At 47.5% G+C, this 20,806-nt stretch overlaps 1 protein-coding gene across 2 annotated transcripts in view; it reads right to left on the bottom strand.

The window, feature by feature from the left end:
• The window catches only part of LOC135915858 (cytochrome P450 3A4-like), an 81,390-nt gene that overhangs the window by 17,539 nt on the left and 43,045 nt on the right, over positions 1 to 20,806 (bottom strand). For both annotated transcript variants that reach the window (XM_065449046.2, XM_065449047.2), the window contains exon 2: positions 767 to 959. In XM_065449046.2, the coding sequence (XP_065305118.2) occupies positions 767 to 946 (180 nt within the window). In that variant the 5' untranslated portion in view covers positions 947 to 959. The remainder of the gene's footprint in view (positions 1 to 766; positions 960 to 20,806) is intronic.

Here is a 20,806-nt window from a genome sequence, read left to right as displayed (position 1 = left end):
GTGCTGTTGTGCACGTCAAGGTACCCCAGGTGGTCAAATCCGGAGTCCCTCGCTACGGTGCGTCTCATAATCAGATCGTGCTTTTGGCCGCGCAGAACCTCTGGTTTTAATAGTTTTTCCATGTCATTGCCGGAAATGTAACTGGCATACGGGTAATGCCGAACGAACATTATACATTAAACGAATTGTGGGTGGTTTGGAGAATCCCGGAGGAGCTTCCTGTTGTTTTAGTGTTTCCATGAATTCTAAATGTAGTACTGCACTTCTTAATTACCATCTTTGCAGCCACGGTGTCATTAGTAGGTTTGTAGAGCGCAATTGAAGACATTACTTACCCTTGTTTGCGACCGCGTTATCGCCACTCTTTATGCAAGCAGCCTCATATTAAGTGTTCCTTTTTGACCATTTTGTCGTAGGCTTTCGCAAGGTCTTCGTTGTGCCACGGACGGGAGCTTATCATCAGTCGCCCGTAAGTACAATATACTGTTTAATCACTAAAGAGAAGTAATTTTTTTCTGTATCTAGTCGCTACATCGACGTTATTATGCTTCGTGTTAACGACCTTCTCACGCCAATATGATTACACAATATCAGCCACCCTACTCCTTACCGGAGATGTGACCAATATAAAGAGCGAAACAGAGAAACAAGTATTTGCAAAGTGTTTCCATTGTAGCTGCTTTGCTGCGTTTGTGCTTCTACCCGTAAAAACGAAGAAAATATATGAAACTGAGAAACGATACACCAGAAAATACTTGATTCATACCTCGAGTCTATCTTCCTTCAGCTGCTTCCAGTTTCCAAATAAAATGCTGGGCGTGGGTCCAGGAATCCCGTACCTTCGGAATAGACGCTGCTGGTGCCTTCTCTTGACCACCCAGGAAATGCACAGGACAACCACAGCCGACAGCAGCGCTGCCGTCACACCTGACGCTCCTATCTCCATGACTAATATTCACCTGCCGTGCAGAAAGACGCATGGTTACATTAGCGGCATGCCAAGTATTTTTTTCCATAGATATGTGGTCATTACATTATTAATTTATTTTACCCTCAGGGTACTATACAGTATGTTACAGGGGGGGGAGGGTCAATTGTACATGAATATATGTCTGATAATAGCCAAGGAATAAATAAGAAAATAACATGGCTAAAGCAACACAGAAGCAATAGATGAGCAACTAAGCACAGACTTTCAATAATATATACAGTAATTATGTAAGACAACACGCAGAAACACAATAAAGAGAATGTAGTTACACAATGGTTAGACCAGCTATTCAACTGCTAAGGCGCGTTTAAAACGTATGGGGTGGCGGATGCCTCTTATAGACATAAGGGGAATATAACGATTGATAGTTTCTACAATTTTGCTTTTGCGTATGCACAAGTTCATTTCAACAGCGCGTTCGAGATAGATAAGACATTTTCAATGAAAGTAAGGAGTTCGGCGTTTACGGCTGAGAACTTGGCTTTTATATAATCCCTGATAAATTTATAGGTTTTTTCATTGGGATGGTCGTGTTGATGTAAGCGGGAAATGCAAGATGTAATAATGACTTAAACCCGAAAATGTGTTATCGCTGAAGTGTGATCAATAGATGAGGTTAGCACGTGATTAGGAAGTGATTAAGTATTATGCGTTACACGTGTTGGTAAAGCAACTGCCTGGGAGAAGCCAAAGTCAGAACATAAGGCGATAAAGTGTTCAGATTGTGAGCAAAACGGCTGCGAAAAGGGGGATGCGCATGTCCAGTTAATATGCAGGAAGTCGAAATCACCATTAGTATAACTTCTGCTTCAGGAAAATGAACTTTGACTTGATTCAAAGAATCATGTAGGCTGTTACAGAATGAACTCAGGCAAGTAGGAGGGTGATATCAAACGCTGATAATGAGCTTCTTGTATTTGATGGTAACCCATCACAAGAGTAATTCTAAAACTGTATTTAGAAGAAAACGAATTTACGTCTTCTTCTATTGTCAGCATGAGTTCTGTGTGTTCGGTGGTTGCGGTAGACAATATATTGGTGATTTGCACAAACAAGCTTCGAGTTAGATATTTTGTTAACCACGTTTCGGTTAGCCCTACTATGTTTGCATTTGTATCGCTAATTCTGCTTCATGGTTCATCTCTCATTAGTATGATACTATGCATGTTGGCGTATAGCATCGAGATGTCTGATGGTCGAGGTTTGTGGCCACCAGCCCTTTCTTGTTACCAATTTTGTTGCCGCAGGGCGAGCGTGATCTGAGCGAAGGGTCAACGGGGTGAGATACGGCGGTCTCTAACTGCAGTCGTTGGTGGAAGAACTTCATAAACACTGCCATAGATTGGATTATATTGATAGCATTTCCAGTCGACCAGTAGCCTCTTATGCCTCAGTTTAAATGGTCTCGAGTTTCTTGCCGAAGTCAAATAATTTCTTCCGCAAGTTGCGAGTCTTCGTGCAGAAATCTTCGCTAACGCCTATGTTGCCGCCTTTGAGCATATGACAATTTGAATGAATCACTTCTTTTATTTTGCTATTGGTAAATTTCAGTCCGTAACCCTTAATGACCATCGGTTATCTTCCCTCCTCATTACATGTCCTGCCCATGCCCGTTTCTTTTTCTTGATTTCAACTAAGATGTCATTAACTCGCGTTTGTTCCCTCACCCAATCTGCTCTTTTCTTATCCCTTAACGTTACACCCATCATTCTTCTTTCCATAGCTCATTGCATCGTCCTCAATTTGAGTAGAACCCTTTTCGTAAGCCTCCAGGTTTCTGCCCCGTAGGTGAGTACTGGTAAGACACAGCTATTATACACAAGGGAAGGGAAGCGTAGCAGGGGGCGGCAGAAAGTTAGGTGGGCGGATGAGATTAAGAAGTTTGCAGGGACGAGATGGCCACAATTAGTACATGACTGGGGTTGTTGGAGAAGTATGGGAGAGGCCTTTGTCCTGCAGTGAGCGTAACCAGGCTGATGATGATGATGATGAAATTTCAGTATTAGTGACCGGGATTTAGATCGGTCATAGCGTTCGATTCTGTGCGCCCGGGATGTGCACTTCTTGATGACAGGACCTATTTTTCTCACACCGCTGAGTAATGTACACCAGTCTGCTCATTTAGGCATCAAGGCCTCCTTTGGTACGTTATTCAGTCAAATTACTGAGAATCAGTACGCTAATAATTTATGTAATTATTTAAATAATTATTAATGACAGAAGATGAAGTTTCAAGAACGCACTAACTTGCATATTGTCGCAGGGCATCATTTGAAGCGGCAAACTTATATGTATGCATTTCACTCTCCAGCTACCTTTCATAGCACCTCTCTGTGTGTGTGAACTCCCAAAATATAACTTCCTTACTTTGCTATAGCGGTTTAAATCCTTGTATGCATAGTAATAACAACTGCATCAGCAAAGCACTGAAATTAGGAATTGTACCTATCCTTGGTCCATTGCTGAACTGGCGCCGAATTCACAGTTAACTTACTAAAAACAATTTGGCGTAAGAATATTTCAACAGCCTAAGTGCAATCTTCAAGTGAACAAAAAAATAACCTTGTCAGACTTCCCTAGTTATCACATTTTCTGCCGCGAACGTGCGCACTGAGGTTCTTGGGCGATACGAGAGCAACGGTGACGGAGCTCCAATATTTTCAGTGTAGCGGGAAAGGTGCTCCAAATTGAATAACAAAAATTAAACTATTGTGGGACTTTCCTCTCGGGTAGCGATACGCGATATGGTCTACGGCGCACGATGGATGTACCATCTGTCTCTATCCGATGCGTCGTAACCGAAGTCTTTCCCAACGAAGATGAATGCGCGTCAAAGGAAGCTTCATGTTTTTGGAGCAAAGCAAGCAATTGTTGTGACTGCGAAGGTGTCAGGTCGGAACTGATCGCAGCTGCAAGAGCTGAAGGAGATGCGGCCCATCCGGTACAAGGACCGTCAGAGGAAGCTGGTTTAAAGGAAATAACAGATATAGACTCTGATGCAGTGGCGCAAGCCAATGTAGTGCCTTTAGGGATGAGAATCTTTTCGGATGTCGGGTTTGTAGCGTAGAGAAGTGCAGAGCCATGATCAAAACTAACGAGCCCTGATGCAAAGGCTATCCCTCTTGCAAGACAGCGTGCAGATGGTAAGACGAGCACGTCGCCGCAGTCAATCACATCAGACGTGATAGTAACGATGCTTTGATGGCGAGGAGGCAACGCGGTATCTTCTGGAGCAAGGAAGTGAAGGGGTGTGTCATCTGCATGAAGTCAATAGGTCGTGTCGGTCATGTGGAGAACGTGTTGTCCACAGCAGTTGGAGGCGGAGGCCATAGAAAGAAAATCCCATCCCAATACGAGCGGCTGGGCACACGAACTTAGCACTGCAAATTGTACGTGATGTACAAGTCCATCGATGGAAATACGAGCTGTGCACATGGCGATAGGTTGAATGGAGGCCTCTTGAGCAGCGAGTAGCGTAGGTCCTTCATAGGGGGTCGTAACTTTCCGAAGTCGCGAACACAAATCACGGTGAATGACTGAAACACTAGCACCAGTGTCTATTAAAGCTTCTACTTGTACACCTTCTACTACAACCAATATCACATTGTACGGACGCGATGGCGGAATTTCTGTCCTGTCGTTCGATGCAGCTTTTCCTCCAAAAGCTGCCTAATTTAGTTTTCCGGGCGACGCTCGGCGAATTGAGAAGCAGGTCTCAGTGGGGACGTAGAGCGGCGAAGGGGTGACGGCGAACGGCGTCTCGCAGGACGGTAAGCCGTCTCGGATGCTACAGTAGGCGATGGAGAGCGTCCGCGCGGTGGACCATAAGGACGGCGTTGGTCATGGAAGCTCCCTAGACGTTGGAAAGTAGCTCCGGGCGAAAAGTCACCCCGTTCGTATACGTCATATCCGCGACGCTCGTCTTGCTGGCGCTTGCGGCAAAAACGCGCTATGTGGCCACGATAGCCGCAGTAGTAGCAGATGTGACGAGGAGGACGCCACTGCGGATAGCTGGTTTGGGTAGGTGCGCTGGTAGTCATGGAAGCGATGTGAGCCGGTGTTGGTTTTGGAGGCATCGGTGGGACGATGACTGGAGTAGCTGCGGCTACTTGTGCGTACGTCGATGGGGCCCTAGGTGTTAGAGGGTCCGTGTACGCTGCACGAGCCATGGATGCCAATTCCTCCTTGATGACATCTCGCAGATTGGTATCGGAGGCATGAGAAGGCATAGGTCCTGCTGCTAAGCCAAGATATTGGAGCTCTTCTCGAATTATTGCGCGTATCATTGCTCGTAACGTAGGGTCGTCGGCGCTAGTGTTTGCAGTGGTGTCCGGCTGCAACCAAACTGATTCGAGTTCGTCAAGGCGCTGGCAAGTAGCGACGATATCAGCGACGGTAGTGGGGTTCTGGATGGCTAAAGCATTGAAAGCAATAGCTCCGATGCCTTTGAGGATGTGTCGAACCCTGTCTGATTCGGTCATGGCCGTGTGCACGCGTCGACAAAGAGCAAGCACATCCTCGATGTACGACGTATAAGATTCACCGGGTTGTTGTTTGCGAGCGTCGAGCGTCTTCTTTGCGAGGGCAGAACGAACAGCCGGTGTGCCGAAGATTTGGCGGAGCTGCTGTTTGAAAGCGCCCCAGTTCGTGAAATCAACCTCATGGTTGAAAAACCAAGTCTTCGCTACGCCTGTCAGATAAAAGGCGACGTGACGCAGCTTCGACGCGTCGTCCCAAAGGTTAGCCGAACTCACTCGGTCATAGTCGTCCAGCCAATCCTGGACGTCTTCACCGCGAAGTCCAGCAAACAGATGGGGATCACGCTGGTGCCCACTGACAACCCAATACGGAGCGGCTGGGGTAGGCGAGGTTGAGATGGCGGAAGTAGAAGTGCCTGTGGGCTCGTCCTGCGACATGTTGGCGGACAGTTGGCACAATCGGCGACCCGATCGAGGCTCCAGGAGGTTGAGCGGGGAGTCAGAGGACGGGGGACCGATGAGCACACCCCACCACTTGTGACGCAGCAGTAATCACGGCTTTTATTCCGCGTCAAAAGGTTAGGCGAACCGACCACGCCCACAGCATGGAGCACACTCGAGAGCCAGCCCCACAAGCGATGATGAAGAAGAACCCCATATGAACCCCATATGATGATGATCGTGTACAGATGACAAAGAATAGCTTATAATTTCCCACACTATTACTTACCAAAACCACGGTATGATTATCAGGCTTTCCTTATTCAAGGCTGTGGAATAATTCATATAACCCTTTCGACCGCCACATTGAGCAAAGTGACCCGCCGTGGTTGCTCAGTGGCTGTGGTGATGGGCTGCTGACCACGAGGTCGTGGGATGGAATCCCGGCCACGGCGGCCACATTTCGATGGGACCGAAATGCGAAAACACCCGTGTACTTAGATTTATGTGCAGGTTAAAAGCCCTCGATAGTCCAAATTTCCGGAGTCCTCCACTACGGCATGCCTCATAATCAGAAAGTGATTTTGGCACGTAAAACCCCATAATAATAAATAAATTATTTAATAAATAAAAAACTTTGAGAGAAGTGCTGACCACTTATGTGAACTTCATGGCTCTGACGATCTTACATGGCTGGTGCAAGATGAAGCTGCAACCGTACCGTCAGCAGTCGATTTCCTAAAGAAAATAACAATGTGCGCATGAGTGGTGCATGGTGCTTATTAGATGGCAGAATGCTTTTCAAGCCCTCGTGTTCTATTTTGTGACGTCGCGTTTGTTTGGTACACAGCCATTATTCCCTTTTCGGGCGTACATGAGGCCACGGTAAGAGATTAGCTTCGTTTTTTTAGATATTTGCGTTCTGTGCTATGCTTGGGGGGATTGCGAATCGGCACTGTGAACTAGATTAGATATTGCGTACTTACTTCCACTTAACGAGTGCTGCTGGCTCTACAGTTTTAAATGAAGAAATATTTGTCATGTTTGAAGACAAGCCACGAATAAAGAAACGCAAGCTGTGTTGGAAATACACTTACATAGTTGGACAATAACTTTCTGCATGGTCTCGCAAGCCTTGAGGAGGAAGGAGGAGGAGTGGATTATAACGAAGAGAAAGGAAGAGAGAAGTTCGGCCTGGAGAGCGTGTCGTTAGCCTTCTACTTCTGATGGGGTAAGGGTAAGTGGGAAATACAGGTAAAGGCAGGTGGCAGGTGATTATGATACAGTTCAGTGAGCTACTATATACTTGTTGTCCAAAACGCTGATAGGCGCTTTAGACGGACTACGCGCAGAAGCAATCTTGTGCGCAAAAAACCTAATCGCGCAAACACCTTTCATTCTGTCTTCACCTCTCACAGGTCCTAGAGACGACCCTCTAAGCCACAGGTGAACTTCACTTTGGCCTAGTTGGTTTTCGCGCCAATTTGTGCAGGATTATTTAAGAGACCTTAGACACAGCGCTTGATGAGGCATTTGGGGGCGCGTTTTTAAACACTTTGAGCCTTTTTAGATATATGGATGACTTCTTTATTGTTTACAACGGTCAAGGCAGTTTAACTGGTTGTGACAGCCTTTTAGATATTTTAGCCAAGCCTGCTGGCAGTATTTCCCTCGGGAACAGAAGGTTTTGATGCCATATGACTCCTCCCAGTCAAAGATAGTAAAAGGAGGAGTAACGATGCTATATTTAGAATTGGCTCTCCCGAAATCGTGCTTACACTGGGTGCAGCTTGGATTTGATAATCAGATTTCCCCTCTTAAAACGGCAGGGTTCCCTTACTCGATAGTAACGCCAGTGGTGGAAACCCTTCTGCAGAAGGTAAAAGGATCGAGGAGGAAACCAAGCGCGAGGACGACTGCTATGGCCGTAAGACCTAAAGTGGTACCGTATGTCCACAGGGTCGCTCACAACTTAAGTAAGGTGGCAGGCAGGTTCGGTGTCCCCCTTCGGTTTTTTGCTCATTTTAAGCTCGCACGGCTCTGCCCTCGCAATACGGAGATGCTAAAAGAAGGCAAGGCTGTGGCAAGAAGCATGCCAAGATGTATGCCAAACGCAATGTAAGAGTTGTGTATAGTATCCCCATGCCTGGCTGCAAGTCTTGCATAGGGCAGACGGGACGGTGCCTGAATGATCAAGCCAGGGAACATGAACAAAAGTTAAGTAAATCCGAATTGGCGCATTTGAATACGCTTTGCAATGGCTGCCCTTGTAAAGCACGTTTCAGGGAAATAAAGACTCTGGGGATAAACAAGGAGCAGACTGCACGCGAACTGATAGAGGCATACCATATCAAAAGAAAGGCCAAGACTGGGTTAGTGATACTTCGATTACTCTGTTTCAATCGGAGATATATCTTTTTGATAAGTGGTTGCCCCTCTAGACTGATGAGTGGTCTTATTTCTGTGTTCTGCGTATGTTATATTGGCCTATATAGTTTCGTGTGTTACCGTATTTAAATCAGTTGAAAGAGACCACCCGCATCGTCGTTTTGTGTTCTCCTCCCCTGTCATCATCTTTGTTAGCGCTCAATATGATATGCGTCTAAGCCAGTGTGACATAGAAAGTTGAATGGTGATTTTATGGCCCTTGGGATATTCAAATCTTCTCGATTAATATGTTTTCTTCCGAGAAAGGACGGGAGTCCGAGCAGTCAACACTAGATATACGTTCCCTTCGCTCGGCCTCATATTTATGGCGTACGTAAAGCATGTGAGGTATTGTCTCCGGAGTGTGATTGACGTTAGAGTCAGGGTCCCGTTCTCGCCCAATCTTCTGAAGGTAACGGTGAGAGTAGCCCCACGGAGCCGTAATTGATGAAGTGGAAGCCGGAATCGCAAACGATCGTCAAATCTATGGTGGTGTTTTTGTTGATGTTCGGAGTTGTCCTATTCTCGTGCGACAGAAGTTTGGATGCAGTTATAGAGCGAGGCGTTGATGTTATACCTGGAAAATTTAGGTTTTATAATCTTCCCCTCAGCGTGTCTCTTTTTTGCCTCCGCGTCAGCCTGTTCATTTCCAGCTATTCCACACTGGCTAGGAATGCACTTCAGCAAGGTGGCATGCCCGGATTGAGACGTCTCAGTAAGCAGGGCCATGATGTAGTAACCCATAGGACTATATGCGGTTCTGTGATTAATATGCAGAAGTCGAAGATAGTGATAAATAACCGGGCAAGGAAACAAGAGCTCAAGATCGTAAGTCAGCATCTGGAGTCTGTGAAGGGGTAGCTTTACTTTGGTGAACTAATCACAGGGAACCTTGACCATGAGAAGGAAATTCAAAGAATAAACATGGGCTGGATCGCATACGGCACACATCGTGAGCTCCTGACTGGGCGCTTACCGTTATCATTGAAAAGGAAGGTGTACAATCAGTGCATTTTACCGGTGCTGATATATGGGACAGAGACATGGAGACTGACAAAGAAGCTTGAAAACAAGCTAAGGACCACGGAAAGGGAATGGAACGAGGAATGCTAGGCATAACTTTAAGACACAGAAAGACAGTGGTTTGGATCAGAGGGCAAACGGGTATAGACGATAGCCTAATAGACATTAAGGGAAAGAAATGGTGCTGGGCAGGTCATGTAATGCGCAGATTAGATGACCGTCGGGCCATTAGGGTGACAGAATGAATACCGAGATAAGAGAAGCGCAGTAGAGGACGACAGAAGAGTAGGTGGTGCGACGAAATGAGGAAACTTGCGAGTGCTAGTTGGAATCGGTTGGCGCAGGTCAGGGGTAATTGCAGATCGCATGGAGAGGCCATAAAAGTGGACACAAAGTATGATTATGATTATGATAATGATGGTTCATATGATTGCGTATGAGTTGCAGCGCCGGTTTTGATTCACAGAAAACTATCCATTTTACGAGGCTTTGTTGCAGTAGGCAGCGGACTGCTTCTAGAACGCCGCTCAACTCGGCTGCTGTTGGCAATGTTAGGTGTCCTATCTTGACCCGTTTCGTTATCTCCATTCCAAGTACGGTTTGCATTATCTCCACTCCAGGTATGTTGTAAGCTTCCGTGGGAGAGATCTTTGTTACAGAACCATCTGCAAAATATTTTCGGTGTATCCGTACATATAAGCAATGTAGGACACACCGAAATGCTTGAGCCCAGCAAGTGGCAATTTCGACTTCGTCGCTATTCCGGGGATCGAGAGTCTCGCTGTCAGCTTTGACACCGACGGCAGTAGATATTATGGCGACAACACGGCTTCTGTATAGGCGGAGTCAGGCCGTATGCTTGTGGCGTTTGTCAGGGGATGATTCCTGCGCCTAGTCAGTTGCCTTACATGTACTCGTAATGGTACATGTTCCCGATAAACTAGACCTCAGTACGCGCGTGCATCTGCGATCGTGCCCCAAGTAGAACCACATCGTCGTAGTCGTAGGCAAATTCTTAGTGCACGAGCCTGAGCACTTTCGAGTCTGCGTGCGCAGATGTACTCATCCGAGATAGCACAGGAGCACTGTAGCAGAGGTATCTAACAAAACATGCCTGGTAGAGCTGCAGAAGGTGTGATCTGGATGGCCCCCGCGATTGTCCCGACATATGTCGAATGACTTGAGCAAAGCTGTTCAGTTTTTTCTTAATGCAGAGATATGCATCGACCAAGACAAGTCACGGTCGATGCTGACTGATAGAGACTTATAGCTGGTTTCCAAAGGTGCAATTTTCGCATCAATCATAACGGGGTAGCAGACCATTGATTTCCGTGTAAATACCATGGCTACATTCCTTGTCAGTGAGCGCTGGAGTCCACGACTGTCTAGGCATGTCGGCATTACTGACACTGAACGCTATAGCTTTGTTTGTACTTTCAAGCGCATTATGCTCTTTGTTTATTGCTGATGTCTTCTGCGTGCATCGGGACCCAGATTGTTCCTACGAGTTCTCTGACGAGTACCCCCCCGCCCCCAAACCAGGACAACATTAAATAAAGTTCTGCTCACTACAACTGGCTCCGCGATAGGCACGATGGTTCCTTGTAATGCTCTGTAATGTTGTCATAAATATCATTCTTTCTTTACAATAGCCAGCTATCCACTGATGCAGACGACCAGGAATGCCATATTTTTCAATGACATTTAAAACTGCATCATATAGAACATGGTGAAAATCACATTTCATGTCAAGAAAAAACAGCAGCCGTCAGTGTATGGCAACATTTTTTTATGCTCGACAGTTGTTACTAGGCCAATAACGCTGTCGATTGACGACCCACCCTTTCGGAAACCTGTAATTGTGTCTGGAGGTAGATTACGCATCCCCGAGAACCACTCCGGTAGCGTCTAAACCATGTGTTCCATGGTTTTTCTCTACAACTGCCAAGCACCACATGTTCTTAGAAAAGCATAGCTTGGGGTGTCTTTTCTGATTTCAATATTGCCATGATCTTGCTTGACTTTCCCTTTGCGGGCACTGTTCCCAGGACCAAGAGAGATTGTATAAAGCCGGAAGTTCTTCACTTGATCGAGGGCCTAGATGGTGCCAGGTAGGGTAAGGTTTGCCGTCTGGCCCAGGCGCGCTTGAGTGTCTTGAAGAAGAAATCGCTGCGCGTAGGCCCGTAGCTATTGGAGCGTGAATGGAAGTTGGATAGGATCGTCAATTGTTAGAAGAGCGTACTTGAGGGGTGAAGCTACCGCTGTTGTAGAGCCGGAGAGGTGCAATCAGGAATGTTCTGCCACCTCTTTCTCACTGCGCATCTGGACGATTGCCAAAGCTCGGAAGGGACGTAGTTGTTGTGGAGAAGATGGCAGGGCTCATGCAACAAGACATATCGTGGAAAATGGCTTTCTTGGGTCCATGCTCGTCTAAAAAGATCTACAACGTTGTCACTCGAGCTTGAATAAGTATCTTTAAATTTTCTTTGGCACACGGCGTGATGTCCTTCATTATGATGCCAATTTAGTTCGCCTGTATGTCCTCCCTGAGCGATGTCGGACTGTTCGCAGCTCTTCATATGCAACCTGAACGGATGTTCTGGAATTTGATGTTATGACGGCGTGTGTGGTTGCGTGCACTGCTGCTCTAATGTGTTCTTCTACCTCTTTCCAATAAATAACAGTCACAGGCCTCTTTCAGTTTGTTTTGAAAAGCATCCCACTCTGGCGTTGCACCTGAGAATTCAGAAGTCTGGTAAACCATCTGAATTGTACGTGAGTAGGTAGGGGATCATCGCCATACGTTTCAGCATATACGTAACAGGCAGCAGAAGACAAAAAGCATCGTGAAGTTACTGCTAAATCGAGACAGCTCCTGTACGTTGTCCCACGAAAATATGTTGGTGAGCCATCTTTCAGCATGTCCATGCCATTTTTACTTTTGAAGTCAAGAAGTTGTCTTCCTCGAATGTTTATGACCCTGCTACCCCAAAGATGGTGGTACCCGTTGAAGTCAGTTGGGATGACATGGGGTTCTTGCCTGGAGTCAAGAAGAAATTTATTTTTGTCCAGCCTCATATAGCCGCGGATGACTGAGATTGTGTGGTGCTCTAGCTTCAGTGTTATAGAAACGTGCTCATTGCTGTTCTGCACGGGAACATGGTTTAGCGAATGCGTCAGTACACATCGTATGCATACTAAAGCTTTGCTAGGATATCCACTTTTCTCAGGCGCGTATTGTTGGCATCCTACCCAAGAAGTCTAAATGTGGATGTCATGTTCGCCTCGAAAATCACAATAACTCAAAATCGTTACTTGAGCAATGTCTGTTTAATATCTCCGAGGCGACATGACAGACTTCGTGCATCCCACTTAAATTTGCGGAACAGCTGATCCCTTCCGGCAGTGGTAACATTGAAGCGATGATTCCGTAGTTTTTCCTAGTTCTTATATAGCAGCAAGCACCAGTTCTAGTGTGTCTAGAATCTGCACCACAGTGTCGGCAAATGGCGCCTTAAGTCTATAAGCAGCATTCGCAAGCAACGAACCAACTGTGCAATTGCCCAGCTGATGACGGAAATTTACGTCCATTCTGGCGTTTCGGATGCAATTCTGTACCCCGAAATGGCAGGGAAGGCCATACGTAGGGTATTTGGTGTTCAGAAGAGTAGACATGGCTAGACGTGGCCCCGACAAATGAGAATTAACAGGAGCACATGGCTACTTTTGAGGGAGTATAGGTTGTCCTGTTGTCGATGCTAATCTCCTCGTGCGATTATGTGAACTCCTCTGGTGGCGGTGTACGTCGGTAGCCGCTTGTCTGTGTAGAGTTATCTCGCATCATTTTCCTCAGCACGGACATTTCAGTCCTTTACGGAAATTTCAATCCTTCGACGTTACTTCGTGCCACCCGTCGCAGTTATAGAACTGCAAGTCCGCCACATCCCACGAAGACTCATCAAGATCACTGCCACAGCGGGGACATGTCTTGCTCACACAGGCAGCACTCAAGTGTCCTTTTCTCTCACATTTACGGTACTATAATAGCCTATGGATGTATGGACGGGCAGGATGTCTCACGTATCCCACTTTCACACGTGTTGCTAAGTTGTCTCCCTCAAAAATTAGCTTTATGCATCTCGGCCGTCCAAATTGGTGTGGGTCTGTGATATGGACAGTTGAGGAGACTAACATTGGTAGATCGCCATTATCAATATCTCTATTCACATCGTCGATTACAGTGGCAGTAGGGCTGCCTGCATGCACGCTGAATAATCGGACAAGTATATTTCCTAACTGAGTTACCCTTTTCAATGTATCCAGAATGGTTCGCGTAGACACATCGGCAGCATGTTCCTTCTGCGATTATTACGGACCTCTCTAATTTGCCCTGGAGCCGGGCTCTCGGGATAGGCAGTGAGAGTTTGCATGCTGAGGGAATTAAGGTTGCCTGTAGCAGCGACTGGCATTTAGGCGATTGTGTACGCTTGCTGTGAGGGCGGCCTATTGTAGTTAAGCTCACTCACGCTTGAAGTCTTACGAAGTTTCCTCTTCAACGAACGGTTTGTGGCGAAGGTATATGCACTGTCAGATTCCATGTCGTCTACGTCAGAGAAGCTCGATGACCTTAGAAGAGTCACGTTCAGGTGGTCGGGAGCAGAAGTCCGACTTGCGCTTTGGAGGCTAGCCCCCAACCTTGCCGGTTGAGGAGGTGGAATGTCCTTCATTGCTGTTGATCCTGTGTCCGCCACAGAGGGGTCAATACGCACAATTTTAACTGGGAGACCACAGCGAAGCAGTAATAGCAGATCATCGTGAACACGAGTTCTTTGTCTTTTAATACCTTAAGCGAATCAAGACATCATCAATGGCGCAAAATACCAGCCTCTTAGCTGACGCTGCTTACTTTGAACATTACCCCTGCTCCAATTTCTGCTCCATTATTCTGGAGTCTGATGCAGTTACTGGATCGCATTGCGTATAAAGTACCACAAATAGATGCACTCGCGAAAGGCTTTCTATAAATCTTCTATGATCTCGACAAAGCCTACCATGGAATAATAATTTGGCTGACGAAGTTTTCAGCATTACACTTGCGACACACAATGTGGTGACATCGATTCAACACTGTCAATTTATGACAGATCTTCAGGTTGAAAAAAATCGCCATCAGGGCCATATACCCTAAATAATTCCATAGTGAGGACAAAAATTTCGATTCATCTTGAATATTTAAGGGAGTAAGGTCTCCTATTCTCAGATATGCCCGCCCGCAGATGAGTAGCGGATTATATATTACTCACGGTGCCTTATAAGAAATGATATAAGAACTGAGCGCAACGATCGTCCAAGCGCAATGCTTCCGCTTGACGAAGATAACAGAAACAACCATCCTTTTTGGTGCAAATATCAAACTAATTTTTTTCCCTCTTTGTAAGCAAAAAAGTGAAAATATCGAACTGCCTTGTCCCAACAAAAATACCAAAATAATGTCACTTGCATGGAGTATTTTTTATATCAAACGATGAGGCCAGCAGGGGACGGTTGTTGCAGCAGGTATTAGGAACACTAAATTCGTTGCCTGGCTACTTAGCTCTCTGCAGGAGACCGACAATGAACGTCAACAAGGCGGCGTCACTCACTTATTTCATTGCACCATCTCTGATGTTCGCGGCACCATTTCTTGCGCGCACATAGGAGAACATTGCTGGTGCTTTATGAATGCGTCTTATTTCTTGCATGCAAAGCCTAAAAAGTGAACACACGAGGAACACACTTGTGTGATTGTGGCACCGCGTGAATTCCACAACTACGTATTCATGACGCGGCTTATAACCACTTGCGATGGATCGGATAGTTACTTGAAAGTGCAATGAATGCTGCTTCCGTTCTTGAATATTCGCCATATGGCATCTTCAAAATGCGCCAATCGCTGGACCGCTACAAAGAAAGCAATAGCTGGGCAATTGGCCACATCTGGATCCCTTGTCCGCTGTACTGTGAGGTATCCGGTACACAGCAGTAGTTTACTCAGCGTTATGGTTCGTCTGGCGAGTACAGATGGAAGGATGGATGAATGGATGGTTGGATGGAGGGATGTTATGAGCATCCCATTTGTAACGGGGTGGTGGGATGCGCCACGAAGCTCTTGCTATTATAGTGCCTAATATCCTACCTACGCTAAAAAAGAAAAAAAGAGAAAGAAAGGGAAAACACGATGAACTCCCACAACAAAGTTTTCTGACCACCTATTGTGAGCTTTGCTTTTGTAAGTCCCCGTTTTTTCACGTTTCCGTACTTTTGTTTAACCAATCTTCCAAGCGCCTCTTACTAATCTCCACTGCGGACATGTTCAGTTTTCCCTTGCTCTAGCTGAACCTACATCGAACGCTGGGCAGATGTCTTCACATTAAAACAAAACATGCTCCATCGTTTCCCTAGCTTTGCCGCAGCAAGCACATGCTTCTTCTTCCTTCTTATATCCCCTTTTATAGGCGCGTGTTTTAAGGCATCCTGATCTTGCTTCGAAAAGTAATAAGCTGCCCTTTGAGTTGTCATCAATTCATTCTTTCCTGCTTTCGTTTTTATCTCCTAAGTAGTTACTCATGGCAGGTTTCTTGTCCACTGCCGCCACCCATGAGATTATTTCAGCCTCTCTGACTTTCCTCTTCACGTTCGTGCCGTATTCCTCACCGGACAGGCCGCATACTTGCTGGTAAGATTCCTGGTTCTTTTCCTGCACTGTGAATGAATCTTTTTCCTGTACAAATACCTCCCAACAGTCTCCCACCCAATTTAAATCCTTCCATATTCCTCGGTCGTTCTCCATAATCAATTTTGCTGTGAGCTTTCCTCATTTCAAAACTAGTCCAGCCCATTTAACCCTGCACAGCTTCATTTGTAGTCTTCCCGTGAGCGTCCAATGCAAGCGTCAGTGGAGTTCAGCGTTGCTTGTGCGGACGGCTGCGTGTAAGGGTCACGCGGGGCGGTCAAAAGAGACGCGTGGTTAGACAACAAGATGGCGGCGGAGAGTGAAACCTATAGGCAGAAGGGGGAAGGAGGGGCTGCGGTTTACAAAGAGCGCTAAGCGAGTTGACTGAGTCGGGGCTTTCGCCGGTTGGTTCGCAGAAGCTGCGCCGTGGCTTTGAAGTCAACTCCTCGCCGCTGAACCGCACCATGGCGAAACATTCCGCAAATACACCAGATGCCCCAACGGGCGTGGAAGTGTTTTCTTCGGGCGAGTGTGTCTTACGAGGTTGTGAAAGAAGGAGACTCGTTGCGCTGCAAAGGATTTGTGGCAATGGCCTCCAACTCCGGATAGTGTCACTCTGGAGCCCCGTTGTGTGCAAACTGCGCGCCGCAGTGTGATTGGACGAATGATGGGGCGAGGAGGCTGGTGGGAATGTTTTTAGGTACGTGCAGGGCCGTCGAACGGAGATACCGTGGAGATTCACCTCAAAGTTTTGACTCGTAGTTTGATGTCCTTGTAAATAATTTCAATTCTATCGCCTGCCTACACTGTCCTAATAAACAGTTAACCCCTTTGCAATCAACCTCCCTGCCTTGCCTACAGCAATGTGACTTCGCGTCATCCATACCATTTTCAAGTTTCCCTCACTGACATCGAGGCGAAGATCAACGGCGTCCCATGGACTTTTGGTTCCCATCGAGTCCTAATTGCACCCCTGATTTCAAGCAAGCAACCGCATTTCCCTTCCCCTTTACTGTTAGTGTTTTTATATATTTTTAGATATCTACTGCCTTCGCTTACCAATATACTGATCTCTCTCTCTTTATATATATATATTGTTACGTCCAAGCGCGTCAAAGGGACGCGGGGATCAAGAAGAGAGAGGAAGAGGAGAACGAAGACTGTGCAGTGGCCATTCCTGTTGTTCGTAGCCAGCCGTTCCTGCTCTCGCACGCCTCAATAAACCCCTTTTCCCCGTGCTTGTAACAAATTGGTGGACGGTGCGGGGTACACCTCGTAACCACGGAGCCTACGCTGCTACAACTTCGCCGAAGCCGTCGACTTGCCGGACTTCCGCCACCCTCACCTGACATGCCTGAATACGCCTGCCAGACTCCCGAAGGATCTGACGCGGCTTCTAGGCCAGCACCTGGTGTTCCGTGGCAATACTACCGCGTGCCACTCACTTTCGGAGGAAAAGCCGGAGAAGATGTCGACGAGTGGCTCACGAACTACCGAAGGGTGAGCCGGTCTAACGGTTGGAACTCGACCGCACAGTTGTCCAATGTTGTATTTTCCCTTACCGACACTGCGCTCGTCTGGTACGAGAATCACGAAGACTCGCTCACTTCGTGGGAGCTTTTCGTCGAGGAGCTCAGAGCGTGTTTTGGAGATTCTAGCGCAAAAAAGAAACGCGCTGAACAGACGCTTTCGCAACGAGCTCAGATTCCCGGCGAGACCTGTACGACTTATATAGAAGAAGTGCTGAAACTGTGTAAAATAGTCAACTCTCAAATGTCTGAAGATGACAAAGTTGGACATTTATTGAAAGGAATAGCCGAAGACGTCTACAATTTTTGATCGGCAAGGAAAGCTTGGATTCCGTGTCTGACGTCATTCGCCACTGCCGAACCTTTGAGACGCTGAAGATGCGACGGATAATACCGAAGTTTGGTCGCCTGGCTAATGTCACGACGGTGGCGAGTGTAGACCCAAGCTCGTGTGTTGACCTTCCATCCACTATACGGCAGATTGTTCGCGAAGAGTTGCTCCATCAGGAAGAGATGTACCGTTGCACACCCGGCATCACTGGCGCGTACTCAGCACACGAGATGAGAAACACGGCCGTTTCGACGACATGGCAACCCACGGTGAACTCAGCGACCATCGAGTATAGGTCTACCCCACAAACGAGAGGGACCATGAGCTATCAAGGTCATGACTACGACCAACGCCCACGCCGCACACACGCCTCCCAGCGGCCGATGCCTAGCCATGATGACTGTCACCTACCTGCTGTCTATGCAGTTGACAGCAACATGCGCGACTGCATGGAAGAACATCGCAATTTGAGGCATCTGCCGGTGTGTTTCCGATGCGGTGTCGCGGGCCACATAGCGAGGTTTTGCAATCGTCGCCCAACAACGTGGAATGGTCGATCCGGATCTTCAACAAGGCCCACACCTCCTACGAGGACTACTCAACAGCCGTACACCACCTCTTGGTCAGCTGGCGTCCCTCCCGGCAACGATTACTGGCAGAGAAGCTTCCGGAGCCGCTCGCCGGCATCTGACAGGAGTTTGACACCACCGCCGACTTCTCGTGCGCCACGTTTACGTCGATCTCCATCGCCAGTGCGCCGCTCCTCCTCGCCTTCACAACCGGAAAACTAGCTAGCGCGGCCGATGGGGGTGAGGTCGCTCGACATGTGCTATCGACAGAAATGCCCCCTGCAGTTGCTATGATTAAGAACAAAGTGCATGTACTTGTGGATGGTGTTCCTACAATGGCTTTAGTGGATACCGGAGCAACTGTATCCGTAATGAGTCTCGGTTTTAAAGGTCGGTTGGGGCGTAAAGTTGTATTTCGGTGGGACCAGGCTGCAACGTTTTGTGGAGTGAGCGGCGAGTCGTTGCGCCCTGTTTGTGTGTGCACTGCTGACGTATCCTTGGCTGGTGGAGTTTTCGCGACGGAATTTGTAGTTATTCCCCGATCGACGCACGAAGTGATTTTGGGCATCGACTTTTTGCGACAGTGTGGTGCGACCGTCGACTGTCGCACGGGGGAAGTTTGCGTCGATGGCCATGTTTCGTCCGGGCTCTTAGAGGAGACTTGCAGTCAAGGTGAACTTTGTGTATCTGCAGATACTGTTGTGCCTGCGTCCACCTCTGTGTGCGTGCCGGTTGTGTGTCGCGGTGAAGTGCCAGACAGTTTCGATGCCTCCGTAGAGCCAATGCATCTAAATTGTATGAAGAAGAACATTTTTGTCCCTCATGGTGTGGTATCCATCGGCAAGGGGCGTGCTGGCTTGTGGACGGCCAACTGCTCGGCAGAACCCATCCTGCTTCCAGACGGCCTGAAACTCGCCTACTTTACAGAATACTCGTCCTCGTCCGTAGCCGTACTAACAGATCCGCCGTGTGAACCTGCTGACCTTCGCCACGTCTCAGACAAAAAGCTTCTGTCTATGGTAAACAAGTCACTCAGCACGAGGGAGCGCCATACCTTGGTGGATACGCTTTCTAAGCATCTGTCAGTGTTTGACTTTGCGCAGCCGGACAAAGCGTTCTCGATTCCCGAGTCACGAACACGCCATACTATAGATACGGGATCTGCGCGCCCGATCAGGCAAAAGCCTTATCGCGTGTCGCCTAACGAGCGGAAGATAATCGGGGAACAAGTGAGTGACATGATGAAAAATGGAATAATACAAGAGTCCTCGAGTCCTTGGGCAGCTCCGGTCATACTTGTCAGAAAGAAAGACGGTAACTGGAGATTTTGCGTAGATTATCGAAGATTAAACGCCGTGACTAAGAAGGATGTCTACCCCCTGCCCCGGATTGATGATGCAATTGATTGCCTGCATTCGGCCTCTTATTTTTCTTCAGTGGACCTGCGCTCAGGATATTGGCAAATCCCTATACACCCGGCAGACAAGGAGAAAACAGCCTTCATAACCCCGGATGGATTATTCGAATTCAATGTGATGCCATTTGGGTTGTGCAACGCTCCAGCAACCTTTGAAAGGTTCATGGACACCATTCTGCGTGGGTTAAAGTGGAACATCTGTATGTGCTATCTTGACGACGTTGTTATATTTGGGCGCACGTTCAATGAGCACAATACGCGCCTGGATATTGTCCTCGACTGCATCAAAAACGCTGGCCTGGTTCTGAATTCCAAGAAATGTCACTTTGGTGACCGTCAAACCCTTGTGCTGGGTCACCTTGTTGACAAAGACGGTATCCGGCCTGATCCCCTCAAGACGGCAGCTGTCGAGGCATTCAGTGCACCGCAGTCAGTGAAGCAACTTCGCAGTTTTCTGGGCCTTTGCTCTTACTTTCGCCGATTTATTCCTGGTTTTGCTGACGTCGCTTATCCTCTGACAAATCTGCTACATAAAGACGCACGGTTTGACTGGACACCCGAGTGCGATTCTGCATTTCGTCAGCTGAAGTTCCTGTTAACCTCTCGACCTATCCTTCGCCACTTCAATCCTACTGCGCCGACAGAAATCCACACAGATGCTAGTGGCGTTGGTCTGGGTGCCGTATTGGTCCAACGCTATGACGACCGTCAGCACGTGATTGCTTACGCAAGCCGCTCATTAAGCAAACCTGAACGGAATTACACGGTGACAGAGCAAGAATGCCTCGCTGTAATCTTTGCGGTTCAGCGATTTCGCTCGTACTTGTACGGACGCCCATTCCAAGTCGTCACAGACCACCATTCCCTGTGCTGGCTCGTGAACCTTCG

The sequence above is a fragment of the Dermacentor albipictus genome, chromosome 9 (assembly GCF_038994185.2).
Source record: "Dermacentor albipictus isolate Rhodes 1998 colony chromosome 9, USDA_Dalb.pri_finalv2, whole genome shotgun sequence".
Lineage (NCBI taxonomy): Eukaryota > Metazoa > Arthropoda > Arachnida > Ixodida > Ixodidae > Dermacentor > Dermacentor albipictus.
Note: the sequence above shows the minus strand (reverse complement) of the source record. Positions and strands in the feature narration are given on the sequence as shown.